Below are 17,814 nucleotides of genomic sequence, written 5' to 3'. Positions count from 1 at the left end.
GGGAATAGCTGGGTCAAATGGTGGTTCCATTCCCAGCTTTCCAAGGAATCTCCATACTGCTTTCCATATTGACTGCACCAATTTGCAGTCCCACCAGCAGTGTACAAGTGTACCTTTTTCCCCACATCCTCGCCAACACTTGTTATTGTTTGACTTCATAATGGCTGCCATTCTTACTGGAGTGAGATGGTATCTTAGAGGGTTTTAGTTTGCATTTCTCTGATTGCTAGAGATGGTGAGCATTTTTTAGTGTATTTGTTGATTGATTGTATATCCTCTGAGAAGTGTCTGTTCAGATCCTTGGCCCATTTGTCGATTGGGTTGTTTGGTTTTTTTGTTGTTTAACTTTTTTTTTTTTTAATTTTTTTTTGTCTTTAGAGAGATAATTTTTATTTTATTTATTTATTTTTTCTTTTAGTTTTCGGCGGACATAACATCTTTGTTTGTATGTGGTGCTGAGGATCGAACCTAGGCCGCACGCATGCCAGGCGAGCACGCTACCTCTTGAGCCACATCCCCAGTCCTGTTGTTTAACTTTTTGAGTTCTTTGTGTACTCTGGAGATTAGAGCTCTATCTGAAATGTGAGGGGTAAAAATTTGTTCCCAGGATGTAGGTTCCCTATTTACCTCACATATTATTTCTCTTGATGAGAAAAAAATTTTTTAGTTTGAATAAGTTCCATTTGTTGATTCTTGATTTTAACTCTTGTGCTATAGGTTCCTATTAAGGAATTTGGAGCCCAACCCCACGAGATGGAGATTAGGGCCAACTTTTTCTTCTATTAGATGCAGAGTCTCTGGTTTGATTCCTAGCTCCTTGATCCATTTTGACTTAACTTTTGTGCATGGTGAGAGAAAGGGATTCAATTTCATTTTGTTGCATATGGATTTCCAGTTCTCCCAGTACCATTTTGCAAGGGGGAGGGTACCAGGTATTGAATTCAGGGGTACTTAACCACTGAGCCACATATCCAGTCTTTTTTTGTATTTTATTTAGAGATAGGGTCTTACTGAGGTATTTAGGGACTTGCCAAAATGCTAAGGCTAGCTTTGAACTCAAATCTTCCTGTCTAAGTCTTCTGAGCTGCTGGAATAACAAGTATGCACCATCATACCTGGCTTAGGGCAGTTTTGATTTTCATTTCCTAATTGCTAGAGATGTTGAACACTTTTTCATATATTTGTTGGCAATTTGTATTTTTTTCTTGTAAGAAATTTCCATTCTTTTGTCCATTTATTGATTGGATTATTTTAGGGGGCCATCGAGTTTTTTGTTTCTTTTTTTGTTCTTTTTAGATACACATGAAAGTAGAGGGGATTTTGATATATTATACATACATGGAGTATAACTTGAATAAGGATCCCATTCTTGTGGTTGTACAGGATGTGGAGTTTACTGATCATGTGTTCATATATGATCATAGGAAAGTTATGTCCAATTCATTGTACTATCTTTCCTGTTCCATCCCACCTCCCTTCTCTTCATTCCCCTTTGTCTGATCCAATGAACTTCCATTCTTCCCCTCCCTACCCTTCCTTATTATGTATTAGCATCTGCATATCAGAGAGAACATTTGGTCTTTGATTCTTTGGGATTGGCTTATTTTACTCAGCATGATAGTCTTTAGTTCCATCCAATTCTGGCAAATAACATAATTTCATTCTTCTTTATGGCCAAGTAATAGTCCACTGTGTATATATACCACACTTTCTTAATCCATTCATCTATTAAAGAGCACCTGGATTGGTTCCGTAGCTTAGTTATTTCGAATTGAACTGCTGTAAACACTAATGTGGCTGCATCATTGTAGTATACTGCTTTTAAGTCCTTTGGGTATAAACCAAGGAGTGGGATAATAGGATCAAATAGTGGTTCCATTCCAAATTTTCTGAGGAATCTCCATATTGCTTTCCATAGTGGTTGCACCAATACGCAGTCCCACCACCAATATATGAGTGCACCCTTTTCCCCAACATTTATTGTTACTTGTATTCTTGATAATTTCCATTTTGATGAGAGTGAGATGGAATTTCAGTGTGGTATTACTTTGCATTTCTCTAATTGCTGGAGATGTTAAACATTTTTTCATTGATTTGTTGACCATTTATATTTCTTCTTCTGTGAAGTGCCTGTTCAGTTCCTTTTCCCATTTATTGATCGGGGTTTTTTTTTTTGTTGTTGTTGTTGTTGTTTTGTTGTTGTTGTTGTTGTTATTTGGTTTTTTGAGTTCCTTGTATGTATGTCCTGGAGATTAATGCACTTTCTGAGGTACAGGTGGCAAAGATTTTCTCCCATTCTGTAGGCTCTCTTCACATTTTTGATTGTTTCCTTTGCTGTGCAGAAACTTTTTAGTTTGATACCATCCCATTTATTGATTCTTGATTTTATTTCTTGTGCTTTAGGAGTCTTGTTGAGGAAGTTGGTTCTTAAGACGACATGATGGAGTGTTGGGCCTACATTTTCTTCTAGGAGGTGCATGGTCTGCATTCTAATTCTTAGGTCTTTGATCCACTTTGAGTTGAATTTTGTGTAGGGTGAGAGTTAATGGTTAAAATTTTATTCTACATATGAATTTCCAGTTTTTCTAGCAACATTTGTTGAAGAGGCTTTCTTTTCTCTAATATATGTTTAACTCTATTTATATGGGTTTGTCTTTGTGTCTTCTATTCTGTTTCATCGGTCTCCATGTCTGTTTTTGTGCCAACACCATGCTGGTTTTTTTTTTTTTTTTTTAACTATAGCTCTGTAGTATATTTTAAGGTCTGGCTTCCTGCTTCACTTTTCTTGCTAAGGATTACTTTGGTTATTCTGGGTCTCTTATTTTTCCAAATGAGTGTCATGACTGCTTTTTCTATTTCAATGAAGAGCATCATTAAAATTTTAATAGAAATTTCATTATATCTATATAGCACATTTGGTAGTATGGCCATTTTGTCAATATGAATTTTGCCTATCCAAGAACATAAGATGGAAAGATACTCTTATCTTTGCATCTTTTAAGGTCTTTAATTTTTTAGTGTCTGTAGTTTTCATTTTCAATATCTTTTCCTCTTTTGTTAGACAGATTTCCAAGTATTTTATTTTTTAGGCTATTGTGAATGGGATAGTTTTCCTATTTTTAGCTGATTCATCATTAATGTATAGAAACACACTTTTGGGGGTTAATTTTATATCCTGCTACTTTGCTGAATTAATTGATGAGTTATAGAAGCTTTCTAGTTGAGTTTTTTGGGTCTTTTAAATATAGAATTATGTCATCAGCAAATAGGGATAGTTTGAGCTCTTCTTTTCCTGTTCATATTCCTTTAATTGCTTTCTTTTGTCTAATCACTCTGGGTAGGGTTTTAAGAACTATGTGAATAGAAGTGGTGAAAGAGGGCATTCCTTTCTCCTTCCAGTTTTTAGAGGGAAGCTTTAAATTTTTCTCCATTTAGAATGATGTTGGCCTTGGGTTTAGTTTTTACAATGTTATGTTCCTACTATCCCTAGTTTTTCTAGTGTTTTGAGCATGAATGGGTGCTAAATTTTGTCAACTTCTTTTTCTCCATCTGTTGAAATAATCATGTGATTCTTGTCTTTAAGTCTATTAATGTGAAGAATTATGTTTATTGATTTCCATGTGTTGAACCAATCTTATATCCCTGGGATGAACCCCACTTGATCATGTGCACTGTTTATTTGGCAATGAGTTTTTTGAGCTCCGTATATATTCTGGATATTAATCCCATCAGAGGAGTGGCTGGCAAGGATATTTTATTTTTATTTCATAGGCTCTGTCTTTACTCTTATTAATCATTTCCTTTGCTGTGCTGAAGTTTTTAAATTTGATGGCATCCTACTTGTTGATTCTTGGGTTTATTTGTTTAGCTCTAGCGGTTTTGTTGAGGAAGTTGGTGTCTGCACCAATATGATGGAGTGTTGTTCCTTTGTTTTCTGCTAATAGTTGTAAGGTTTCTGATCTAATTCCTAAGTCTTTGATCCACTTTCATTTGACTTTTGTGCAGTGAGATTGGGATCTAGTTTCATTCTTTTACATATTTTTATTTGTTTTTTCTAGCACCGTTTCTTTAAAAGACTGTCTTTTCTCCAACAAAAATTTTTGACACCTTTGTCAAGTATCAGATAACTTTAACTCTGTGTTTGTCTTTGTGTCTTCTATTCCATTGGTCTCAAATCTATTTTAATGCCAATACTATTGCTGTTTTTGTTACTATAGCTCTGTAGTATAATTTGAGATCAGGTATTGTGATGCTTCCAGCATAGCTCTATTGGTTCGGTATTGCATTGGCTATTCTGGGTCTTTTATTTCTCCAAATGAATTTTTAAGACTGTCTTTTCTAGTTCTGTGAAGGATGTCATTGGTATTTTGATGGTGATTATATTGAATTTGTATTATGTTTTTGGTAATATAGCCATTTTGACAATATTAATTCTGCCCATCCAAGAACATGGGAGGTCTTTCCATCTTTAAAGATCTTCAATTTCTTTCTTCAGGGTTCTGTAGTTTTCATTGTAGAGATATTACCCCTCCTTGATTAGATTTATTTTATTTCATTTTTTGAGATTATTAGCTGTGAATGATATAGTTTGCTTAAGTTCTTTCTCAGAAGATTTATTGTTGGAGTGTAAGAAAGCTATTAATTTATAAATGTTAATCTTGTATTCTGCTGCTTTGCTGAATTTATTTATCAGCTTTAGAAGTCCTCTGGTAAAGTTTTTGGATCTTCTAAATATAAGATCATGTCATCAAGAAACAGATAATTTGACTAATTCTTTTCATATATGTATTCCTTTAATTTCCTTCTCTTACCTAATTATTCTGGCTAGAATTTTGAGAACAGGAGTGGTAAGACTGGACATCCTTTTTTCCCCCCCACATTTTTTAATTTGTATATTATAGTTGTACATAATGGTGGAATGTTTTGCTACATATTCATACATGCACACAATATAACAATGTAATTTGGCCAATCACTCCCCAGTACATCTCCCCTGTGAAAGTAGACATACTTGTCTTATTAGTATGGCATATTTTCTTTACATTTTTTTACTTTTAATTTCTTTGTATCTTTAAAGTGGTGTCTTGTTGGTACTAAGCAGTTGGATCTTTAAAAAAAAATCCAAGTTTATTATCTGTGCTATTTTATTGAGGTGTTTGGGCCATTTACATTTAACGTGATTATTAAAGTTGCTGGGTTTTAATCTACCATCTTGTTTACTTGTTTTCTCTTTGTCTCATCAAGTTTTGGTCATTTTTCTCTCTTTTTCTGATTTTATTTTATTTTTCTTTTTTGTGGTACTGGAGATTGAACTCAGGGGCATTCTACCATAAGTTATACATCCATTTATTTATTTTTTATTTATTTTTTAATTTATTTTGAAACGGTCTCACAAGGCTGGCCTTGAATTTACAACCTCCTGCTTCAGCTGCCTGAGTTGCTAGGATTATAGGCATGCATCATCATGCCTGGCATCTAATTTTATTTTATTTCATTTTTTAAAGCTGAAAGCTCTTTTGTTGTTGTTGTTGTAGATGGACACAATGCCTTTATTTTGTTTATTTTTACGTGGTGCTGAGGATCGAACCCAGGGCCTCACATGTGCTAGCCAAGTACTCTACCACTGAGCCACAACCCTAGCCCTCTGATTGTATTTTTATTGATAATTTTAAAATTTTATTTTCTGTTTTTTGTTGGTTTGTTAGCTGTGTCTCTTTGTTGTGTGTGTGTGTGTGTGTGTGTGTGTGTGTGTATGTGAGAGATTATTTGGGGGTTCATAGTGTGTACTTGATAATTCATGTGAAGGCACCTAGCAAACCAATAACTAGTTCTCAAAATGGAAACAGTTTTTGTTTGTTTGTTTGTTTGTTTGTTTGTTTTTAACCAAAGGACCATGTCAATGCTTCATAACCCCAGGGGCCTCTTTTATTATTCTTTTGTCCTGGTTTATTCTTATCTTCCAGAGATATTTTAAGCACTATTGGATCCATGAATTGGAGGAACCAATGAGTAAAGTGTCCTATAGTTCAGTCTGGATACTTCTCTTACTCTGGGCCCTTCTCAAACATTGTTATCCAGTAAACAAATGTAGTGCTGTTATCTTTGAAATCTGAAAGGCATGCTAATCAGTATATCTTTTCTCAGTGGAATGGGTTGCAGGGTGCATCAGTTTGATCCTGGCTTTTAATGTATTCTTGATCTTTGACCAGCAGAAACTGATTGAGGTGGTAGGCTGCTGCAATTTTGTGATTTCCACGGTCTGGCATATAACCTAAGGCATACATTACCATCTGTTTTTGAGGTACAATCAACATGTGATCATCAATGACATGGATGAAAATAATGCTCTACAGGTGTTAGAATGTTAGATCTTTGTAGGCCATGGGTCAGGAAATATATTCGATAAAGGAATAGATAGTAAATAGTTAAGGTTTTTGAGGCCACATGGTCTCTATTCCAGTTCTGCTTGGTATGATGCATAAAAGTAGCCATAAACAATATGTAAAAGAACAGGTTGGCTGAATTTGTGCCAACCCCTACTGTAGACTGTGGCACAGAGTTGATGTATCATAGTGGCCATATGGTAAATGTACTAATATCTCTGTTAAATAAAAACAAAATGTTTCTGATTTCCTGTTTATTGGAGTTGAGGAAAAAGTTTACCAAATTAGTACTACATATCAGGGCATGAATTAATGCTGTAAGGGACAGTGCAGTTGGAACCTAGAGTAATCTGTCATCCTCTTAAGATGCACCCATTTTGGAGTCCTAACTGGAGAATTAAATAGGAATATAATAGTCATCACCACCTGCTTATCTTTTAAGCCTTGGATGGTGCCACTGATCTCTGCAGTTACTTTAAAGATTAGAATTTTGATGGTGTCTGTGTTGGAGGAGCTACAAAGACTTCTGTTGGCCTCCCCTTCTACAGGTCTGGCAGTCAGTGTTGCTAAGTATATCTGTCCATTTATATATACCCCCTGGGAGTCAAGAGAATAACCTTAATTTTAGGTATAGGTCCAACCTGGCCTACCAGGAGGTGGACTCTGTTAGAAACTCTTTGTTCTAGCTGACTTCTATACATTCCTTTCTGATCTTTAGACCATAGTGGTATGCTGGGTCACCAAACATCAGATACTAGGAAAATGGGGAGAATCTGAGATTTCTTATTGTTTTAAAAAACTGTAAAAAACAATTGACAACTAAAACTTATTTTAATCTTAAATTTGCTTTTAATTCAGACCAAGTCAACACAATGTTTTCTATAATCCTCAAGTTAAAAGACAGTTTTATGGGGAAACTTCTAAATAAAATTTCTCATTTTATTTTAGAATAAGGTTAATAATCACTTGATAAATATTGTTTTTCAAGCTTCCCTCCAACCTGTTATACTGTTTCAATTTCTTTCTTTCTTTTTTTTCTCATATTTTTCTACTTTTTTCTTTCTAACCCTTTGACAACCTACTCCCTCCCAGTTTGGAAGGAATGTTTTTATCTTGGTATACTTAATATTTACTGAAGTCTATAAATGTTCATCACAGAATTGTAAATTGAATGAAGTACTACTTTTGTTTCTTTTCTTTTTAAATGTTTCACTATGGAAACATTCAAATATAGGCAAGGTAAACAGAGTAGTATAATTAATCCTGTTGTAACCATCTTGCTCCTGTAGCAATTGTATCAATATTTTGTCATTCTTGTTTCACCTCTACTCCCACCTATTGCCTACTCATCTATTTGACAATTTATTTCTATAGTTCTTTTTTAAAGGGAAATTCATAATCTTTGCTTCTGGTTTTTAAATATATGTTTTATTCTTATTCAGTTGTGGTAAGGTCAACAGACCAGGAGATGACTGCCATTGCAAGGATAGTGTTTTAATACTCATAGATCCCTGGAGAAGGGAAAGGAGAAAATGTGGGCAAGAACCTTTACTGTGGTTTCCAAGGGAAGAAATGAATCAGATAGAGTGAGGACTTTAAGATTGTTTAGTTTGAACAGTTTCAATGAGTTCTGTGGCATAGGAGCTGTGTGTATTTGTGTGATGCCTGGCCATGTGGTAATTAGGGCAGGGACATAGTGGCTCTCAGTATGAGAGAATGTGGTTAAAAGTATGAGAGAAGGTGGTTGAGAGTGTGAGGCCTACTTGGGCAAGTTGTTTGCCAGATTGGCTAACCCTGGAAGAGGCTGTCCCTCAGGGTCAGCACGGCCTCAAGATTTCAAAGTATCAGAAATAAAATGACATGATTACTGTATTCCATAGTCTTCCTCTTTAACAAATATATGACATTTACATCTCCCATAGAAAGTTCCTCTGTGAAATACGTAAATAATTTTAAAAAGTAAAAAAGATAAAAAAAAGTTCCTTTATATCCCTTCCCAGACTTGACTTCTCTCTAGATAACCACCATTTTGATTCTTTTCAGTTTATATTCATATTGTTTGTTCTAGAACTTCATATAATCAAGATTATATTGTGGGACTCCTGTGTATGACTTCTTTTCCTTAGCATAATGGTATACATGTTGCATATCTCCTTTTATTGCCAAGAAGTATTCCATTGTGTGAATATCCCACAACTTGTTTATTCATTTTTTGCTGATGGCCTTTAGTTTGTTTCCAGTGTTTGGTTATTATAAATAAAGCTACAGTGAACATTCATCTTTTATTGATGTTTTTCATTTCCCTTGAGTAAATATCAGGGGTGCAATGCTTGGTCAAAAGGTTATTAGCATTTTTAAGTCTTTAAGAAATTGCCAGTTTTCTGGAGTTAGTTGCCATTTTACATTCCCGTAAGCATTGTATGAGCATTGTGATTATTTGACTTTTTTTTTTTTTTTAGTTGTAGATGGACATAATACTTTTATTTATTTATTTATCTATCTTCTTTTTTAATTAATTTATTTATTTTAATTAGGTATATGTGAAAAGAGAATGCATTTTCATTTATTGTACATGTAGTGCTGAGGATCAAACCCAGTGCCTCACACATGCTAGGCAAGTGCTCTACCACAGAGCTACAACCCCAGCCTATGAATTTTCCCTTCATCTACTTAAATTATTTTATAAATCTAGGAGTTTTTTTTTTCTTTTTAAATTCAGATTTTTCTTTGACTTGTCTAAAGGCACTGTTAGCTCCATCTTTCTTTTTGATGGTCTTCCTTTGCTACGTTTTTATGGTTCTTTACTTTTCTGGTTCTTCCACGTTTGTCTTCCCAGACTCTTTTACCTGTACTGAATGGCAGTCTCTACAAAGGATTTGCATCAGCCTGCTTTTTCCTTTGGTAATCTCATCTAAACCCTTCCCCTTAGGTGCAGACCTCATTTGCTTCTCCAGTGCTAATACTTTTCCACTTGAAAAGCAATTGAAAATTGCTATTTAAATGGGCTTCATCTTCCCCCCAAATTTGGTATGTTCAAAACATTCTCATTTCTTTCTGTGATCAGTTGCTAGCACCTTTTCTTCCTAGACACCAAGAATAAAACTTGGCATTTTGTTTGTTTTTTTTCTTTTACATATTTTTTGGTGCATTACAGTGGTACATAATGATGGGATTTGTTGTTGCATATATTGTACAATGTAACGATATATTTTGGCCAATATCACTTTCATTTTATAAAATTCCCTTTAGTTTCCCACATCTAATTAGTTGCCAAGTCTAATAGTTTTAACTTCCATGATGTCTCTTCTTTCTTGTTTGCCTTTTCTACTGTCACTATCATAATTCAGGCCCTCTGTCAGTTTTTTTGCAGTGACTTCCTCCTTATGTGCTCACTACCATAAAACTGTAGAAAGAGCAGGGACTTTGCAATTAGACAGACCTAAGGTCTAATTGAGAAGATGGCCCTTACTAGCTATCTGACATAGCAAATTACTTACCTCAATTTACCAATGAAAACTTTCAGGCACAGAGCAGTTAGTCATTCCTGTCTGATGAAGTATTCCATTTTGAAGGATAAATGAGATGATGTGTGCTTAGTGAGAAGGCACTCAGAAAGTATTGTTTCTCTCTTCCTACTTCTAATCTCTTTAAAACCCACTAATAAATTAATATGCTTAAGCATTGCCTTAACCATATCAGTCTCTTGCTCTTCAGTGTTACTCCATTATGTAATTTCCCATAATTCTTAGCCTTTTACTTCAGACTATTAATTTCCTTGAGTTCCCTTTCTGATTTTATTTCCTCCTACTCTTCACAAACAACCCTTTGAGCCAAACAAAACCACTAGCAATGCCCTATAGCAGAATGGTTAAGAGCATGAGTTCTGGGCTGGGATATTGGTCAGTAATAGAGCACTTGCCTAGCCTATTCACGGCTCCTAGTTCCATCCTCAGGACTGCCAGTAACAAAGAAAGGGAGGGAAGAAGTGGAGAGGTGGGAAGTGCGTTGGGCGGGGTCTAAAGTTAGGCTGCCTGGATTTAAATTTCAGCTTACTTACATTGTGTCCATGAGCAAATTAGTTTATTTTCCCAAACCTGAAAAAACAAAACAAAAACAAAAACAGGATAATTATACTGCCTACTGCTTTGGGTTGTAGGAGAGATGAAATGAGCTCATACATACAAAGCACTTGGTGCCTGGCACATGGAGAGTAGCCACTATTAGTGGTAGTGGTATAAGTAGTAAGTGTTGAAGCTTTTATGAGTTTCTCCCATTTCCATTTCCACGCTCATGTTCCATGATCTGCATGGAGTATGATTCCTCTCCTTTATGCCTGATTACATTTTATCCATCTTCAAAGATTTTCCTTGCTTTTCCTCACTTTATTTCCTCTTCAGCATTCCTGAAGTCGCTCTACCAATAGCCCTGTTTCCAAGGAATTTCATCTTGCTTCTTTAAGAACTTTTACAAGCTTTGTAAATCATTGGTATATTTTGAGAGAAATTTAATTTTGTTATGAAAATGCCATTGGGCTCAATGAGGCTAATTAAGGAGAAGGCATTGTGGCAGAAGACAGTAGCAACAAAACAAAACAAAACTCATCCAGGTGACACTGCTTTGGATCCAGCAAAACTATTTTTTTTCCCTACACTGCTTCTCATTTGTTATTGTTCCACTTGCACTCTGCACCTGATAGTGCCTAGTATGGTGCCAAACAAAATTGTACAATAAGCATTTTTGGATAACAAAATTTTACTGAAGTAAAAAATGACAGTGATAGCTAGTTTAAAATGTGGTCAGATATCTAATTCAGTTATTAAAGTGGGAAATTGTCTTGTAGGTGTGTCCCCCCCACCCCCCACTTTGTGTTGTGTGTAGATGAAATTTTCTTGATAACTGTTCTCAGAATGCAAGCCACAGGTCTTGGGAAGAGGGCGACGGTGGAAGCAGGGAAATTGCCACTTTAGAATTTCTTTCCCACAGTGATTTGGCAGAGTGGCAGCCTGTCCTTGAGCACAATGCATACCTTGTCCTTGTTAAAGGAGGCCTATCATTTGCTTTTATGCCTTTAAAAATAGTTTTGGTCATTCTGAAATAATTAATTCATAAATGGTATACTATTATTATAAAGAGAGTGCTCTAGGGCCAAAGGCAAGTGTTAGAAATGCAATAAATATTTAATTTATATAGACTTATTATTCATTTCTTAAATAGATATTCATCAACACTTGAAAATGGTAATATCTTTCTGTTGAAGACTAACCAGACCTAATTGACTGTATAGGAATTTTTAGTTATAGTGCAGAATATTATTTCTTTCTTTCTTTTTTTTTTTTTTAGTAAGGTAAACTCATTTTGTGTACTTTAGAAGTGTGATTTACATAATATATTTAGTTGTCAGTTGGTTTAATTCTTGAGGCCCATATTAAAAATTTCTTTTTAAAATTAAGGTCAGTTTCCTCTTGCTCACTGAGAGGGGGTGGAGAGGGAGGGAAGCTGTAGAATATGACTAATTGGTAGAACAATTAGGTAGGCTTTAAAATGTGAGGTAGTTTTTTCCCACTGACAAAAGACTTGGTACCACTACTTACAGAGATATTTGATTGCCTATTTTCATATTAAAACCTCAAGGAAATTGATTGGGAGGCCAGGCAAGGGCACAAAAGAAATTTAAGGAAATGTTATTCCATATGTTCTGCTGAACTTGAAAAATAAATACTTTTTTGTGATATGTCTATTTTTGATTTTATAAACTGGGGAAGCTTTTCTGCTGTAATGGCTGAATATAATTTGGAAAGATTTAAGTCCATCCTTATATTAATGTTCCACCTCATTAATTTCATTGTTGGGCTTTTACACTTCAGTGGTTTAAATAAAATAATCAAAATGTGATTCTGGTGTCCTCTCTTTGCTGTCTCTCTTCTGAGATTTAATGGTTATGTATTTAATTTTGTGTTTTCATTTAGACTATTGTTAATTCTGCTAGTGCAAAATGATGATGGAGGGAAGCTGTTATAAAACTGAAGCCCTGAAGATGAGGGAATATATTTGTTAAGATAAAATGATAACTTCTGCAGCTGGTATTTTATTATTTTTGCCTTCAAGTGGTATTCAGAGGACCAAGAATCTCACAGCTATAAGAGCACATTCTGTTATGAAGTTCTGATTGGTGAATATATATGTGCTTTCACATATATCCAGTGATATTTATAGCCCAGAGATCCAAATAAGGGGAAGCTTTGCTTAAAAGCAAACTGTGTTTATTCTTAAAAATATTTTCTAATCATTTGTAGAAAAAAGCAGGAATTATGTGATGAATTTTCAAGCAAAGTCACCTTGGTGATATTTGCACTTACTTGCATATAGAAGACATAGTAAGACAGTTTTTTTTCCTAAATGATTTACTGCCAGATGAGAGTGCTTATTACAATTATATATCCCAAATGCAAGTTAGATGTCTTTGTTAAAAAATATAGGAAAAGGAAGTTAATTTAATTTGAGTTCAGGGGAATGAAGCTTTCTTATTGTCAAACATTTTGCATTTTAAAGAACATCCAATTGCTAAGGTACATTGTATAAAATTACTTGGGTTTGACCCATTTAAATTGAGTAATAAATTTCTGTTTAGCCTTTAGTTCAACTACACGAGATATAGTATTCTTTCCTAACCATTTCTTTTATTTTCCAGCTCACCAGCGATTGGAACCAGCAACTCTGTCAGGGATTGTGGCATTTATACTTAGTCTTTTATGTGGAGCTCTGAATTTAATTCGTGGCTTTCATGCCATAGAAAGTCTCCTACAGGTACTGTGCTATTTTTACAATTTCAGTTGACTGTACCTATTCATTCTACTTGTTATATAATTGATTTGAATTGGTTTGAGTATTAGTGCAGCTCACAGTGCATGCTCAAAGTGTGTCCTTTATATCTACCCTGTTCTCCCTTCAAGAACACTCATTTCTAGTTGACTTTGTCTTAATCAGCACTTGATTATTTATCATCTCCTCTGATAGGCATTGTTGACAGGCATGTTTTAGGACACCAAGATATATGTGACATGAGTCCTGTAGTCTCACAGATTAATCTGAATTGGGGAGGCAAAGAAGTCCATGAGTAATTGCCAAATACGTAGAGTTGGGAAAAGGAGAGTTCAGTGTTAGGGTAGGAGAAGACTTTATGGAAGAGAGGTGAGCTGGTACTGGAAGGAACTGAGTAGGCAAAGAGTAGTGGAAGAATGAAGGAGGCATGCATGGCTAATGTTTGTATCTACTTCTATATATTTCTACTTATTTATCTATTCCTTTCTTGGTTGGTGGTCTTCTAAAACCTGAGCTACCTTGGAGACCACTGATTTTTTTTTTTTTTTTTTAGATATTACCAACTCCAATAGAGTTACTTCCAGAGACTGCAGCTATCAGAATATATTGACTTTTTCCTCTTATGCTTTTTGTATACTCTTTGAAATTTTCTTTCTTAGAGTTGAGCACATTTGAGACTACACAGCTTTTATTCCTTGTTTCTATTCACTTTCTCTGCTGAGTTCTTGACACTTCCATGTTGTGAATCAGATATTTCTCTCTTTCTCTCGGGTCAGCATTAGGTTAAGAATATCATTTGTAAAAACCCACTCAACATACTATATTTTATTTCCTTTCTCTCTCTCTCTCTCTCTCTCTCTCTCTCTCTCTCAGTAGGGGATTGAACCCAAGAGTGCTTAACTGCTGAGCCACATTCCCAGCCCTTTTTTATTTTTTATTTGGAGATAGGTCTTGCTAAGTTGCTTAGGGCCTCACTAAGTTTCTGAGACTGGCTGGCCTTGAACTTGTGATCCTCCTGCCTCAGCAGTCAAAGGATTACAGGCATGTGCCACCACACGGGGCCTCCATCTTTTTTATTGGTGCATTATAGTTGTACATAATGGTGGGACTTATTGTTACATAAACATGCATGTAACATATATATATATACACACACACACACATATATATGCATATATAATAATATAATTTGGCCAGTATCATTCCCCAGTATTTCCCCTTTCCCTTTCTTCCTCCCTCCCCTACTGTATTCTGTTTTTAAAGTACTGTTAATTTGGGGGATACTCAGAGGGTACATTCTGTATACCTTCTGAATATACTGAGCCCCCTAAAGACAACAGTAGACATCACATGTTCTGGTGACAGAACTGTCCCTAAAATGGCTCCATGGGGCCTGTCATTACTTCTCAGTTCTTCCAAACATTCTTTGTCTATAGGTAAAGCCTCTGTCCCCTTTCAAGCAGAGGATGCTGGTTACTGTTCCTTGGCCTTCCTATCCCCTGCCCCTCAGCTAAGTCAGATTTATTCCATCAGAAGTAGTTCAATTTTGAGCCAATTAAACAAGTTGTCCAAAAGAAGAAACGGGAGTAGTCTAGAAACTATTGACTGGAAAAGCTACTAAATAAGGTGCACTTTTGTTTTTTAAATTGTATTAATGAAATGGAAAGAACTGTAGTAGCAGTATGTGAAGAGTTGATTTTTGTTGGTGGAGCAGGCCTGGGTAGAGAAAAACATCAATACCACAGAACCTCGCTTATATCTCTGACTCATAAGGCCCATGGAACCTGGGACTCAGACCATATTACCTTTAAGTTAAAATGCAGACAAAGTTATTGTATCCCACAAAGTTAGTTAAAGGGAACTATAATTTTTTTTTTTCTTCCCCAAGCACTGATATATCCTCTCTGGCTGATTTCTCCCTTCTCTCTCCTGATTCATGACTTAAAAGCTAAGGAAAGTGTATAAACTACAACCTTCTATTGCTTTTGAGATGTTACAATTAGCTGAAGCCTGCCTTGATTTCATAATTTTCCATGCTCCCTCTTATCAGTAATATCTTATCTCATTGTAATTGATACAATTTTAGGTTTTATTATTTTTTCATTTTTATTTTTTGGGGGGGTGTACAGGGATTGAATTCAGGGGCACTCAGCCATAAGCCACATCCCCAGCTCTATTTTGTATTTTATTTAGATACAGGGTTTTGCTGAGTTGTTTAGGGTCTTGCTGAGTTGCTAAGGCTGGCTCTGAACTCTCAGTCCTCCTGCCTCAGCCTCCCTCGGCTGGGATTACAGGTGTGCACCACTGTGCCCAACAGTTTTAGGTTTTAGAAGAACAATAATCTGATTAAACTAATTGCTACTTACATGGAACTGATAGTTCTGAGATTTCTTAGTGTATTTACATTTTACAAAGAGAACTTTATAGACCAATATCTCTCATGAACATAGTAAAAATACTCAGCAATATATTAGCAAATCAAATTTATCAATGTATAAAAATGATTTTATAACACAACCAAGTGGGCATTATGCCATGTCTGCAAGACTGGTTCAACATTTGAAACTTCAAATGTCATATCAACAGTCTAAAGAAGGAAAAGAATCACATGATTATATTAATAGATGCAGACAAAACATTTGACAAAAATCCAATCCCCACACGTGAAAAAACTTGCAGCAAACTAGGAATAGAGAGAACTTCCTCACCTTGGTAAGAAACATCTGCAAAACCCCCTACAGCTAGCATCATCCTTATTGATGAGAAACCAGATGCTTTTTCCCCTAAGACAGAAACAAGGCAAGAATGTTTCCTTTTACCACTCCTATTCAGCATTGTACTGGAAGTCACAGTTGATGTAATAAGACAGAAAGAAGAAATGAAGGTATTCAGATTGTAAAGGAAGAAATAAAACTGTCTTTGTAGATGACATGATTGCTATGAGGAATTGAAGGAAAAAATAAAACAAAAGCCCTGCAGCTCATAAATGATTATAGTAAGGTCACAGAATATGAGGTTAAAATATACAAAAGCTGTCCTAGATGCCATCAAAGAACAACTGAGGTTTGAAATGAAAAACAATACCATTTGTATTGGCACCCAAAAAAAGAGTACTTAAGAATAAGTCTAACAAAAAATACAAGATCCATATAAAGAACACTATAAAAATCTGGTAAAAGAAATATCTGAATAAATGGAGATTCCATGTTCACAGATAAGAAGACTCAATGTTGTTGAAGTATCAGTTCTTCCTATTGTGCTCTATAAATTTAACATAATCCCAATAAAAATCCTAGTAAGATATTTTGTGGATATTGATAAAGTAATTTTAAAGTTTATATGGAAAGGCCAGAGTACAGAGAAAAGTAAGCCGTTTTGTATTCTCACTCATGGCACTCTGTACTTCTAGAACTTCATTTTTGCTATCAGGTGTGTAGAAGGTTTTCTCACACTAACTAGTTCTTCAACACCAATTGAGTGCTCTACAGTTCAAGTCAATTCTGACACTGTCTACTTGGAGTTACCACAGGACTCACAGGTTAAGGGTGGAGTCCCACATGACTGTTCCTCCCCCAGTATGAGATGAGTTGCCAGTTGCAAATCCAGTATCACCTGTGATTACAACCAAGGCTGTAACTTGGAGCTTCTCACAACTCCCTCCTTTGATACAGTCATTTGCTAGAATGGTTCACAGAACTCAGGGAAACATCTTTACCCATTTATTATAAAGAATATTACAAGTTTACAGATGAATAACCAAATAGGGGGAGGTCTGAGCACAGGAGCATCTCTCCCTGTAGGGTTAAGGGATACCACTGCCCGCATTTATGGATGTGCTCACCAACCTGGATGTTCTTCAAACCCCTTCTTTTAGAGATTTTTAGGAAGGCATGATTGCTTATTAACTTCATCTCCACCTTTCCTCTCTCAGAAAACAGGATGGAGCAGAGAGTTCCCAGCTTCTAATCATCTTGGTCTTTCTGGTAACCAACCCCTACACAAGAGCCCACCAAGAGTTGCCTAAGAACAAAAGATGTTCTTATCACCCAGGAAATTCCAAGGGATTTAGGAGTTCTGTGTCAGATGCCTCTATAATTCAGGAAATTACAAAGATCTTAAGAGCTCTGTGACAGGATTAGAGTCAAAGACCAAACATGAGAGAATAGTCTACACAGTACTGAAGAACAACAACAAAATTAAAGAACTCATATTATCCAGCTTTAAGACTTATTATTATAAAACTACAATAATTAAAAATAGTGCAATATTGGCAAAAGAACAAATAGACCAATAGAATAGAATAGAGAGACCAGAAGTAGACCTATATCCATACTGTCAATTGACCTTTTTTAAATTCTAATTTGTTATACATGACCGCAGAGTGCATTTCAATTCATATTATACATATAGAGCACAATTTTTAATGTCTCTAGTTGTACACAAAGTAGAGTCAGACGATTCACATATTCATTCATGTCAACTGATCTTTGGCAAAGAAGCAAAAGCAATTCAATGGAGAAAGGATAGTCATTTCAACAAATGATATTGGAATAACTGGAAATCCACATGCAAAAGAGTGAATCTTGATATAGATTTTATAGGGTTCATAAAA

General features: G+C 35.4%; 1 protein-coding gene across 2 annotated transcripts in view; it reads left to right on the top strand.

Moving 5' to 3' along the window:
* The window catches only part of Sec22a (SEC22 homolog A, vesicle trafficking protein), a 73,697-nt gene that overhangs the window by 24,588 nt on the left and 31,295 nt on the right, over window positions 1-17,814 (top strand). For both annotated transcript variants that reach the window (XM_076868531.2, XM_076868530.2), the window contains exon 6: window positions 13,072-13,187. In XM_076868531.2, coding sequence (XP_076724646.1) covers window positions 13,072-13,187 — 116 coding nt within the window. The remainder of the gene's footprint in view (window positions 1-13,071; window positions 13,188-17,814) is intronic.

This window comes from Callospermophilus lateralis, chromosome 10, assembly GCF_048772815.1.
Source record: "Callospermophilus lateralis isolate mCalLat2 chromosome 10, mCalLat2.hap1, whole genome shotgun sequence".
In the NCBI taxonomy this organism is placed as follows: Eukaryota; Metazoa; Chordata; class Mammalia; order Rodentia; family Sciuridae; genus Callospermophilus; species Callospermophilus lateralis.
This window is presented reverse-complemented; position numbering and strand designations above follow the sequence as displayed.